This window comes from Ambystoma mexicanum, chromosome 10, assembly GCF_040938575.1.
Source record: "Ambystoma mexicanum isolate Mex_15411 chromosome 10, UKY_AmexF1_1, whole genome shotgun sequence".
NCBI lineage: Eukaryota > Metazoa > Chordata > Amphibia > Caudata > Ambystomatidae > Ambystoma > Ambystoma mexicanum.
In genome coordinates, this window is record NC_090932.1 from 1,600,966,356 (window position 1) to 1,600,978,695 (window position 12,340).

General features: G+C 44.3%; 1 protein-coding gene across 1 annotated transcript in view; it reads left to right on the forward strand.

Annotated features, from left to right (window-relative positions):
- The window catches only part of UBE2L3 (ubiquitin conjugating enzyme E2 L3), a 97,701-nt gene extending 85,599 nt beyond the window's left edge, over positions 1-12,102 (forward strand). The window contains exon 4 of the mRNA XM_069619963.1: positions 11,270-12,102. Within this exon, the coding sequence (XP_069476064.1) occupies positions 11,270-11,424 (155 nt within the window). The 3' untranslated portion in view covers positions 11,425-12,102. The remainder of the gene's footprint in view (positions 1-11,269) is intronic.
- The last annotated feature ends 238 nt before the right edge of the window (positions 12,103-12,340 follow it).

Below are 12,340 nucleotides of genomic sequence, written 5' to 3' on the forward strand. Positions count from 1 at the left end.
TTGGGCAGGTCACAGATTCTACAATACCTCTCCGTTTTTGCTAGACCCATCTCCTGACCCCTGGCCGCCAATATTGGGAGATGGTTAATACGAAGGAGTAGAAGAAAGCGCCTCAATTGATCCGACGGACAGAGGTTTAAATAAGGCTGCGCCTTCATAAAAATGTAGAGAACGTGTGAGACAAAGCTGTAACTTTTCAGTCCTTCAAGGTGAATATAATTACATTGCCAGTCCCATAACTTGAGACGGTACCCAAAATTGTTGAACAAGCAATTGTTTTCTCGACCCCACTCCGGCTGCCAGCAGGTTTCCTCACATAGTTTTTTCATCTGGGTTTCAAAGTTTTTCAGTTTGCCTGCCTCCATCTCCCTGCTGATACTAATTAGAAGGCCATTTCCAGGGTCGTTCTTAAGACGGATGTATAATTCCATCCGTTTTTTCAAAACCATGGCTCTGAGGGAACTAATTCCTAGTTCCAATCTAATCAGGGCCATGGGTATACATTGGGGGAGGCCGAGGATTTTCCTCCAGAAATTACCCTCAACCAGCTGTAGCCATCCCAAGTTCATATTGTAGAGGGGATCAAGCCCATAGGTGACCATCGGGGCCAAACATCGGATATACAGCTGTCGTGCCGCCCATATAGAGAAACCACTCCGTTCTCGCGTGAATTTGTATATGAGTGCTGTAAGTTGTGTTGCTTTTGTTCTGCGCAATTGAATACAGGTAAGATAATTTCCCTTATGATCAAATTCAACACCTAGATATTTATAGCTGGGGGTATAGTTAATTTCAATCACTCCTATCATCATGCGGGGTCTGGCTACTCTTCCAGCCGAAAACAATAATAGATTTGTTTTGCTGATATTGATCTCAAGTTCGTTGGCCTCGGCATAATCCCATAGCTGTTTAGCAGATCTTAGATCCCACTAAAAGTATGGTCGAGGATCACTAAGTCATCTGCATATGCAAGCATGGGACAATGACTAGGGCCAATCTTTGGTGGGCAGTTGTTGATTCCCTGTAAGCATTCTGGCGCATCAGATACGAATATGTTGTACAGAGTGGGGGCTGTGACACATCCCTGCTTCACTCCTCTAGTCTGGGGAACGGGTTTAGTCACTGCCCCAGCATTATCTAGTCGTACCTGTACCGTATTATTTGTGTGTAGGAGTTCTAAATAATAAAGTAAGGTTTCAGGGCATCCCAATCTACAGAGTTTCTTCCATAGGAGAGAACGATTCACCGAATCAAAAGCAGCCCTAAAATCTATAAAGAGTGCATACAATGGTGGATTAGAATGTGTTAAGGCCTTAATTCTAAATGTATTCATTATGAACAGATTATGTGTGGTAGAGTATCCAGCCCTAAAGCCACATTTGTCCAAAATGCCCGCGCTCTCCACCCATTTTAGGAGTTCACTAAGTATAAGAGCAGCAAATATCTTGCCAGTGCAATCCAACATGGACAATAGCCTATAGTTTTCAGGTTCGGTTCTATTGCCTTTTTTAAACACAGGTATGAGGATTGCTACCTGCCAAGATGGCGGTATTTGGCCCTCATACAGAATCTTCCTAAAGTATTTTAAGTAGGCAGGCCCAGAAAAGGGGATTACGCTTCAGCACCGCATTGGAGAGTCCATTAGGCCCCGGGGCACGGGACGAATTTAACTCCTCAATTCGGCTTTGTAGCTCTTTAATAGTTATCACAAAAGGGTGAGCTTTAGGTTTCATATGCACCGGGTTGTTAGTATTGTTACTAATCCCACCATTACGCTTTTCCAGATAAGCGGTCCATTCACTGTTACCTATAGGGTTGACCGTATATGTAGATTTCTGTCCTCTGACTTCACCTAGCATAGACCAGATCTTCCGAGTGTTTCTACTACACAATGTGCTGACCGTGTGCTGCCAATTTGCCAATTTTCTTGACCTTTTGTGTGTTTTTAGCCACCATCGATAATCATTTTTCACTTTCCTCAGCTTAATGGCAGTTTCCATTCTAGTTAGAGGGCCATTTCTGATCCGTCGGATATCACTTCTAAGCTTTCGCTTTCTATCTCTAATGTCCCTATCATAAACAACCTCTTTCTCGGTCTTTCCCACCATCTTTCTCACTTTACAGGAGCCGTGTTTACCCGAGAAATCACTAATCCATTTCTCAATTTGCACTGGTGACATATAATAGAATTGCTTGATCAAATCAGGGCCCCATTCTTCCATAGCCATAGTGGCCTTTAATATATTTTTATCCGACCAGGAGATACGATTATGGGAGTGGTTACTCAAGTGCCCCAGATTGACTTCCTCCCTTCTGTGGGCCGAAACTCCCATAGTCAGAATCAGGGGGTCATGGTCACTCCATTCACATTCTTTTACCACCATATCACAAACTATCAGGGCCACCTCCCAGCTAGTGAAGATGTAGTCAAGAGTACTTCCCGATCTACTATTACTCCAAGTATTCCTGCCAGGCCTGTCACTTTGTGTGCGCCCATTAATTATTTCAAGTTCCCAGCAGCCAAAAAAACCCAGCCAACCCTCCCCCTCCTTATCAGTAGACGGGAGGTCCCATAAGCTATTCCTGGATAACAGAGGGTTATTACCAGTGCCTCCACCATTGTTGATATGACAATTTAAGTCCCCAGCAACAATAACAAGGAACTTCTCATTGTTTGATCTCCATTCAGCAAGAAGTTCATGCATAGTTTCTTGGATAAGTTCTCTTAGTTTTGCACCAGGGGGATTATAAATATTGACTAATAGTATTCTTTCACTTAATCCTTTTATGTTGAGAATCACTTCAACGGCACATATATAATCACAATTGACCGCTGGTATCTTTTTACTCAAGATCTTATTAGTCACTCCAATAGATAGACCCCCGTAGGGGCGCCCCGCTCTCCTTTTTTCGCCAGCGTGTGATATGTCATATACCCATCAATATCCATGGGAGATGTCCACCAAGTTTCTTGCAATAATATAATAGGGTAGTTGTTAATGAATGCCAGAGAGCCCTTATCCGAGAGAAGATGCTGATGTCCATGGGTGTTCCAGCTCAATAGGGAGCAATCTCATGGTTGCCGAAGCACCATCGGTAACGAATCTGCTATCCATTTCAGAGTACTCTGAATATCAGTTAATTGGACCTTCTCCTTAGATGGTTGCGGGGGTCTGCCAACCTTATTCTCAGATGTCTCATAATCCTTGCTGGGCAAGCAAGGATCTTCCTTATCTTTATTCGCATCAACTTCCACACCAATCTGCATTAGAGATTTCTTATGGGTTCGAATCAGCTGTGCCGATGCTAGCACACTACAGTGAAGAGCGGAAACATTTGGATTGCGCACCTCCAGTGGTTCGACAAACAGGAAGTCTTCCGAGCGTATAACACGTAACTGTGGTATCATGTGTAGTTTAGCCAGTACTTCCGTCCTTGTCAACCATACGTCTCTTTTTTTTCTGGTACAGATTTTTGATTATGCAGATTTTACTTGCACAGGTGTCTTCCACTTCCTCCGATTCCTCTCCCCCCACGGATGCACGGACCGCTTCACCATCCGTTTTTTCAATTTGGCCTGGTGTCGAGCATTTAGTCGATTCACCGATGATACTGATCGATAATTCAGAGTCCACGACTTCATGGGCCACGCTTTTAGCTTCATGCAATGGGTCTGGAATTATCCAGCCTGATAAAGATCCCATCCCCTTTCTTGCACGTTTCTTTGCCTTCCGACCCCTTTTTTTGCTTTTTTTTGATCGAGCAGCCGTGGGAATGGTAGCCGGTAGAGGAGAGGCGATTTCTACCACTGCGTTCTTCGCAGCATCTCGTTTCTGTTGTCTGCGTTGCTTTTTGGTTAATGGTGCTGCCGTATCAACCTCCTCGGTCTCCTCCGGATTTGTTATGTCCGGCTGATCCGTAAGTATTGGAGGTTCTTCCATTGCAGGAGGTATTAATGATGCTGGATCCATGCTCCCAGTCGGATTCGTTGTCCCCAATTGCATGATGGTGTTTGTGTGAATCCTCCCACACAGCTGTAATAAAATTTTCAGCGCAAATTGGAGAGATGCCATGGAAGCCTGCAACTCTGCTATGGCTAAGCCATTGGAGTCTTTCGGCATCCCATTGCACAACTCGCCCGTGTGGTCCAATTCTTCAGGATCCATGAAGAGGCTGGGGGATGCAGACAGTCGTCCCATCGTTGGTTGTGCTGATGGGATGGGTGTGGGCTGGATGGAAAGTATACCTGATAGATCAGAGATTGAGTTGCCTGTGCAGTTATCCGTGCACTTAGGACTGGGGATCTCTATGTCCTTTTGTTGCTCCTTATGAGCCGGATTCAGGATCTGCGCTTCCACCACAATTGTGGATCTTTCAACTGAGGTTACTGGTCTACCTGAAGTTGCCATTGATTTTTGGATAGATAAGCAAAGCTCCAGTAATGAGTTATTGTCGATGTCTTGATAATTGGTAGAGTCTAAAACATCACTGCCATTGTGAGTGGGCGAAAGAGTCTCTTTTTCTGGTGCGGCAATATCCGCCCCCGTATTAGCTTTGGGCTTACCCTTCCCAAACATGGCAGGAATAGTACCTTTTTCAGGTATAACACTGTCCCCATTTACTGTTGCCTTATTCGCGATCTTAGGGGGTAGTTTCTCCACTTTTTCATTATTGCCTTTTCGTAGGTTGTACCTAGTGTTTCCTGCTTTTGTTTTAGTCATTCTCTTTACGGAACACACCACCGCACGTCTGACTGGGGGGTATGCCGTAGATTACGATAAAACTGTGATCGTGCTATGCAGGTTATATATCGGTCACCGATATGTGTCGTAGCCCACTGTGACAGATTGAGCGATGATAGGGATCAAAGAGGTAGAATCGCCCTCCGCAGTCTCCCGGCCCAACTGCCGTCTATGTGGGTGTATCAGGTTCCTTACCACTCTTCCGGTGCCCCTTATGTAGATCCTGGAGGGGTTTAAGGTTCTTGTCCCCCGCTGTCCACCGCTGTCCACAAGTGACCACAAAGGACCACTTGTCCTCCCACTTCTCCGCGCGCGCTCCGCGCTGGAAATGATGTTAAGTAGAGTTGGTAGCTGCTCACTGCTGCAAAGCTCCGCCTCCAAGTAGTGTCCAGGGAAAAAATACTCGACGCACCACAAAGGACCACTTGTCCTCCCACTTCTCCGCCAACGCAATGCATTCGGAATAGTTTTCTTTCAGGTTAATTGAAGTGCACCAAATCTAGGAGTGACACGGTCTTGGGACAGCCAGACTGACCTTGATTGACATGCCTTGCTCTCGCTCTCCCTCGTTGTACAGACCGTTTATTCAACCACTGATTTGGTACATTGATACCTGTTGACTTTTTGTTACTTGTGCTGTCCCATTCCATGTTCCCCTAATTCTCCCCCACCCGAATCATTACTGGCTTAATCGTTTTCTAAACGCACCCTACCTAAGGATTGCTCCGCCCATTGTTGTCGTCGGGTGCAGTTTTTGATCAACGCACTTGACTTGTTCAGGGAAGTACAATCGTACTCCAATCACAAAACTATGTAGTAAAATACATATACTAAGTCTTACATGACACTGACGGTGTAATGCTTTTCTGTAGATTTAAGCCATTGTGTTTTAATGGCATGAGACTGATGCCCTCTGGTAGTGGAAAATCCGTGGTAGAGACAAGGGGGGGCAACTGAAACGCTAACCCCCGCAAATGCTGTGCCAGGACAAAACCAGCAAGGTTGTTAAATGGCCACCTTTTGGGCGGGCAACTGAAACGCTAACCCCCGCAAATGCTGTGCAAGGACAAAACCAGCAAGGTTAAATGGCCACCTTTTGGGCATAGGCCTTAAACGAAACCCTGCATTGTCGGTATTGTTAGAGGGTCTGTACCGAGAGGTAAATACTAGGCACCAACTTTTCAATTCAATATGCCTTAAATGGCTTGTTGGTGTACCGCAAAAACAGAACTGATATCGACTGCAGAGACTTTACAGTTGAGATGAAGGCTTGGAGTATGACGTCCTGTTTTTGGTACAGGACTGAGACACTCCATACTTTGAGACAGTCCTTGCATCTGCATACTGTCCTGGAAAGCTTTTATCCGGCTTTTTACTCTGCATATAGAAAATGGTTCTTAATGTGCTTATTAACAAATCATTTCATATGCTATTCTGCACATTCTTGCTATGCATGGTGTACTCTGTAGAACTTGATTCGCTGATTGCGACCAAGCAATTTTTTTTCAAGAGTAATGTAGAGTTCAACTGGGTGGGCTTTCTTTAATAGTCTCAAAAAATGTCAACTATATCACTGTCAAAATTAGAAATCTAGGAATATTCGGGCAATAACAATGAAATAGCTACAGTATGTGTCTATTAATGCATTTGTTGCTTTTTTTTTTTTTTTTAAAGCTCTTGAAGCCAATGTTAAGATTGCTGGATTCTAATTGCTAAAAGTGGTCACTGCTGTAAGGGGCTATGTGACAGGAAAAGTGCTGCTTATTGCCTTCAGTGAGTAAAAGGTATCCTTGCCTCTTTTCAAGCAGGCTTCTGAACCGTTTGTTCGGCTTGGCAAATTTCCCCAGGCGAAATCGATGGTTGTCTAGCTGGTTAAGAAAGGAGGTGGTATACAGCTTTGTCAATACAACCCTCATCTTTGCCCTGTTCCCCTGCACATGAGTCCAGACTGCAAATTATGCACACTGTGCAAAGGTTACAAAGATTGTGGTCGTCTCTGCCACAAAGTTTGGCAGTGCATTCTGGGATAGAGTAAGACAATGAGGACTATAGAAAAGGCAGGGGCCATGACCACACAGCTTCCAGAGAACGGTGTGACCTCAAGCACATGGGGGCGCTCTGAGCACATGCCAAGAGCTCGGAGCACACACTTTGAAGCACACAATGAGCTCCACAGAGAACACCCAGGGATCTAATCGAAGCGCCCTAAAAAATGCTCATCGATTAACACTGAAGGCTCATCTGTCTATATACCTCTCCAAAAGGTAAGCACAGCTCAAAAGGGCATATTTGAGCACACCTGGACGGCACATCCTAGCAGACATTGCTCATCTGATGAGCCCTTCTGCTCCAAAGCAGATGCAAGGAGCTCCCCGGGAACAGAACTTCAAAGGGCGCACATTGGAGGATAGCACACACAGACGCACATGACTACACTTGGCACAGGAGAAACATTCCACCCAACACCTGCGCTCCCCATGTAGTCCAGGTTTATGTTAACTTGGGAAGTTTTTCAGCTCCTGATGTACCTGGGGGAGGATCGAAAAGCGCAGGCCAATTGGTCCATCTCTGTGAATACACTCCGGCTGGAAGTCTGAGAATGACTCTGGTCCCCTGCGCTGATGCATCTGGGTTTCACAGGAACCAGTACCTCAATTGCTGCCCATTCACAGGTGTCTATTGCCGCTCCAGGATTTCCCAGCCTGCAGTGAACACAAATTTCATAGGAATGGAAGATGGGATTCTCACATTAAAACACTTATCTGCCCCACCAAAAAGTCTGCAAGACTTTCTCCAAGCTGATTCAGCTTGGTGGCATGTGTAGATGTAATATTAAAAGACCAGAAGCGCCTCCCTCGCAGACTAATGGCGAGAACAGAGCATGGCTCAAAATGCTCCAGATAAATATTGCTCAAGTTCTAGGGAGCGTCAATGTAAAACAGTGTACTGGTTCAAAGTGCCTCTTAAAAAGATATAATCTGCAGTTCACTGGATTTAACCCCAGCCAGGTAGCTTTGCATGTAAATGCTTGTCCTGAAGTGTAAACATGAGCGGGTCAGAGTGTCGCATCCCATTAAATAACCGTCCATGTTCCTGCTTAGGAAATTCAGTGTGTAAACTAAGCAACATATTCCAATTGTAGTGCTATAGCTGAGTTAATGTACCCTGTGTATGTAATCTAAGGCAAACGGTTCATATAAAAGCAAGCTTATCTAGGAAATGTTGATGCTTGCATGGGGTTCACAATGCAAAATGATCTTTTGAGTGCTGTAGAAGGAAACTGTAGTAAGGTGGCAAGTGTTGTGCTTATGCTGGCTCAGCTGGAAAAAGATCTGAGGGAAGGGGTGGGAGGAGAATAAAGGGAAGACGGCCTCATATTTGTGAGGTTGATATAGAGCTTGAACTCACCTAAGGCCCGCTTCAAAACGCTGAGCAGAAGGTGTAGATGAGTAGCTGCATTATTTGCAGCCCAGCCTCAAACGCCTTGCCTGTTTTGCCCTTATCAGCTCAGCAGTTAGTCTTGCACCCTCAGTTCCTTTAGACATCTTAATTTGCACTTTGCTATCGCTGCGGCTGCTGCTTTCAGCCCCGGCATATACAAGGTAGACCAGTACTGCCAGCCTGAGGCAGTTCCTCCCATACCGCCACTTTATGCCCATGCACAAATGTTACATGTATGTTTAAATGGGTAAACCGATGACGGGATCCTAGTTTACTCTCCTTCCCAGAGAGCGGCTCAATGGGCTCACGAAACAGAACTTGGCCCCTTTTCCTACAACTAATGTATTACCTCTTAAGAGGTCCTCATTCCATATCACGGGTGGTTCCAAAGCATCTCCCATCATAAGTGCCTAATTTGAGGACCTCAAACCTTTCTCTGAAGGTCTGGTTAGCCTTAAAGTTAAATTACACATTTGACAGAATTAGAGGATGGTCCTTAATAGAAATAATTAGGCTGTGGAAAATGGGCAAGGTGGTAGATTTGAAAGACCAGTAGGAAAAGGAAATTGAAATCTCAAGTGGAAGTTCTGAAGCATTTACTAGGCTCTATTCCGCGCTCAGTCTTGATTTTTACAGCATTCACGCCTACTGCAGTTGTTAAACCACACCCTTAAAGGGTATGTTATAACCACCCAAGTCTGTTGCAAACTAAGGCGATCTCGACTTTCCTGGATCCCATGCAGCTTTGTCTGATTTCTTGTGGTGGTGTTGCTTTGAACACGGTTACTGTAAAGGGGACACACTGCACAATCCATGCTATTCGTCTGGATCTGCCCGACAGTGCTGCTTAAGATGACTCTTCTTTGTCATACATAAATAAGCCCCTAGCTCGCCTTCCTCCCTGCCTCACTCCCTCTGCTAACTGTATGCAGTTGGTTTAGCGCTGACCAGGAGGCGAAAAGAGGAACAAAGGTATAGACACAAGGACTTTACAAGTTATGTTAAAGCTCCTTTATACTGCATATGCATCCCCATTAGGGTGGTCTGCAAGGGTTGAACTTTGTCCATATGGAAGTGAATTATAACCCTGCTATGGGTGTAAAGTATACAGTGGTCTGTGGGATGAAAAGGAAACCTGAGAAGGGAAGTTGGACAGGGCAAAGCTTGGCAACAAAACACTCGGGTCTCCCTTATTGTAACTTAACAGAAGGGTGAGTGGTGTATGCTGGGATGTATAGTTTAGACAACAGATGGACTCAATGTGCACAAGTGCCTATTTGTTGGGGCTACAAAACTAAATTCAGTGACTTTCACTGTGACTTCCATCACCAGCGCTTTAGGGCCCTGGTAATGCTGAGGCTGCGGACATAGGTGTCGGAGATTGTCTTTTTGCAGAAGGAGTAGTGGGGCACACAGAACATGACAATCTTCCTGTCCAAAGCTAAACTAGGATGTCCTTGGATGGAGCGCCACATTTGTATACATTTCAAATTGCTCACTGTTCTCCTTGGACGACAAGAAGGAATCCTCTTGAATTCACTAAATGTCCATTAGGTGCAGTATATGCTACTTATAACTATAAACTTGAAGTGACCTTAAATGAAGGTGGTTTCAGCATCACTATGGCTCATGGCATCCATAGCAGGCGAAATTAGTACATTTGTATGTTACTGTAAATCATTGCTAAATAGTACAGATATTGTGGAATAAAGATCCTTCTAGATTTGCATAAATAACTTCAAGAAATGTTGAAGTAATTGGTTAAAAAAGGGGAGATATATCCCATACCTTTTTGCCTATCTGATCTGTTGTGAAGACAAGACTGTCAATGACACCAGATGGCCCCGACTGGTGAATCCTTTTTCTGATGGGACTAATGGTGAGGCAGTAAAAGGAGAAACATCCTAAATGATACCCATCCCTCTTCTACTGCCGACATCCGTCTTATTACAAACATTACTTTGTTCAGGTAGTCCATGCATTCAGGAGGTAGGCACCGGTTTTCCTTAGTGCACCTTCCAATGAATCTAGCGGTGTCCCAAAATTGCCACGACAGCGAGGACTGGCACAATCGCTCACACGTTCACGTCTGCACTTCTGCTAAATAGTGAAACATTTCTCACTAGCACCAACCTCAGCAAGAAACTGATCCTGTGTCTTAACAGACTCCCAATATAGCTCCGGTGATCTGCCAAGTCTGCACTCTCTTGGCAATCCTGCACTTGACACGTAAACAGATGATCCATCTATAGTGCCAAGGACGAGTATACTCGTCCTTTTTTACATAGACTTCAATAATAGCCTTAAGGGGTTAAACTGTGTATGCATGTAAACATGCAAGTGTGCATCCCTCCCCTGAGTTTCAAACTACACCCACCTCTTTCAGAAAGCAATGCTGGGCTTAAAGTAGCACATCAGCCAGAGCATTGCCCCACCACTGAAAATCATGGGCCTAGGAAAAACCAACACATGACTGCCAATGTTATATGCCAAGGAGACTTAGTCACGTGATGAAATGAGGGCTGATTCTGCCACACCCCAGTCTCTGGAAAAAATAAGCCACAAGCCGCTGACACCACTTCTCAATACACCCAGTCAGTGCACCCCTTTGGCAATTTGTCTCTCCAAAAAAGTGTTACTTTAGCCCAGCAACCCATCAGCTTTCTCTGAAAGGAATGGTGATAAGCTGCTGCAATTTATTCATGCATGCCCTTCCGCCACCCTCCGAGATGAACACCCACGTCAGTTTTTCTAAGCTTTGGTTAGTAGGCAGCACACTTTAACTTGAGTAAACATGCTCTCCCGAACATTTTCTGCAACTGCATCCCTGCAATATCAGGCAGCCATGGCAAATCTGATATTCAGTGGATCAGCGAAGTTGGTTTTATGCATGGATCTATAAATAGCCTCTTGCCGCTCGTTTTCAGTAGAGCAGCAGAAGGTTATACAAGCAGCCATGGCTTTGTGCTGCACGATTGTTTTCGAAAGAGCGCTCCTGGTCTAGTTTATTATGCCGATTTAAGAATATTTTGTAAGTTAAAGCAGTATAATGCAAATATTGATTTTTTTTTCTTTTTTTTACACAGTAATCCAGTCACTTATAGCGCTGGTAAACGACCCCCAACCTGAGCACCCTTTGCGGGCTGACCTAGCTGAAGAATACTCAAAAGACCGTAAAAAATTCTGTAAGAACGCTGAAGAGTTTACAAAGAAATATGGTGAAAAGCGACCAGTGGACTAAGTTCTGATGCAGTGGTGTCAGTTTAAAAATGGAAAAAAGGAAAAAAAAAAGAAAAACCTGTGACTGAAGACCGGGAGCAGTGTACTACAGTTGCCCACCCTCTGCCAAGCAGGATTCTGGAGCATGGACGAGTTCCACCGTTCGGTGTTAGCTTGTGGCTGTTCATAACTTTCTACAGTGTTCTTCACCAAAAAGTGGTATAGATGACCTGTAAAAGGAAAGATTAAATATTGAAAGATGTTCTAGTTCTGCTCTTTGTTTAAAAATCACTGCTTGAATATACTTTAAAAGGATGTTGCTTTTCTTGTCGAATTATCAGATCTGAAACTCATTCTGCCCTCAAGGAAAAAAGTTGTGGCTGTTATTTCATTTGCCTTCTATCACCCCCTCACAGTTCCAACTCTTGCTTATTATTTTATCCTGTTGGCCGTCCCCGATTCCAATGTCTTATAGAGAGATTAGTCCTGAAGAGGAAGATATGGTTCAATGTTCACCGATCTTGTTTCCTTTCTTCTCTCATTCAATGTTGCACTGTGCTTCGTGGGACTTGGTTGCAAGTTCTCCTTAACTTCAGTTTGTAACATAATAAAAAAAAATCAAAAAAGTAATGAACAAGACAGTTTTTCTGTTTTCTCACTTGGCATATCAACAGTGCAATATTAAAATGAGAAGGCAATACCTCTATTGGCTGGATTAATTTATGTGGGGTTCAGTTAAATGGGAATAGCCACTTGCGTGAAGCACCTTGAGTGGCCTGGCCCAAATACCTTCAAGGAACTGTTATCCCTTAAAACGTTTGCTAAAGAAATGCTTCCTTTTCACACATTGTTCTGGAAATTTATTTATTTTGCTTATTAGAGTTTAAACAAACCGGACATTTTAAAACAGCTGTTGTCTCTGCGGTCTTCAACAATGC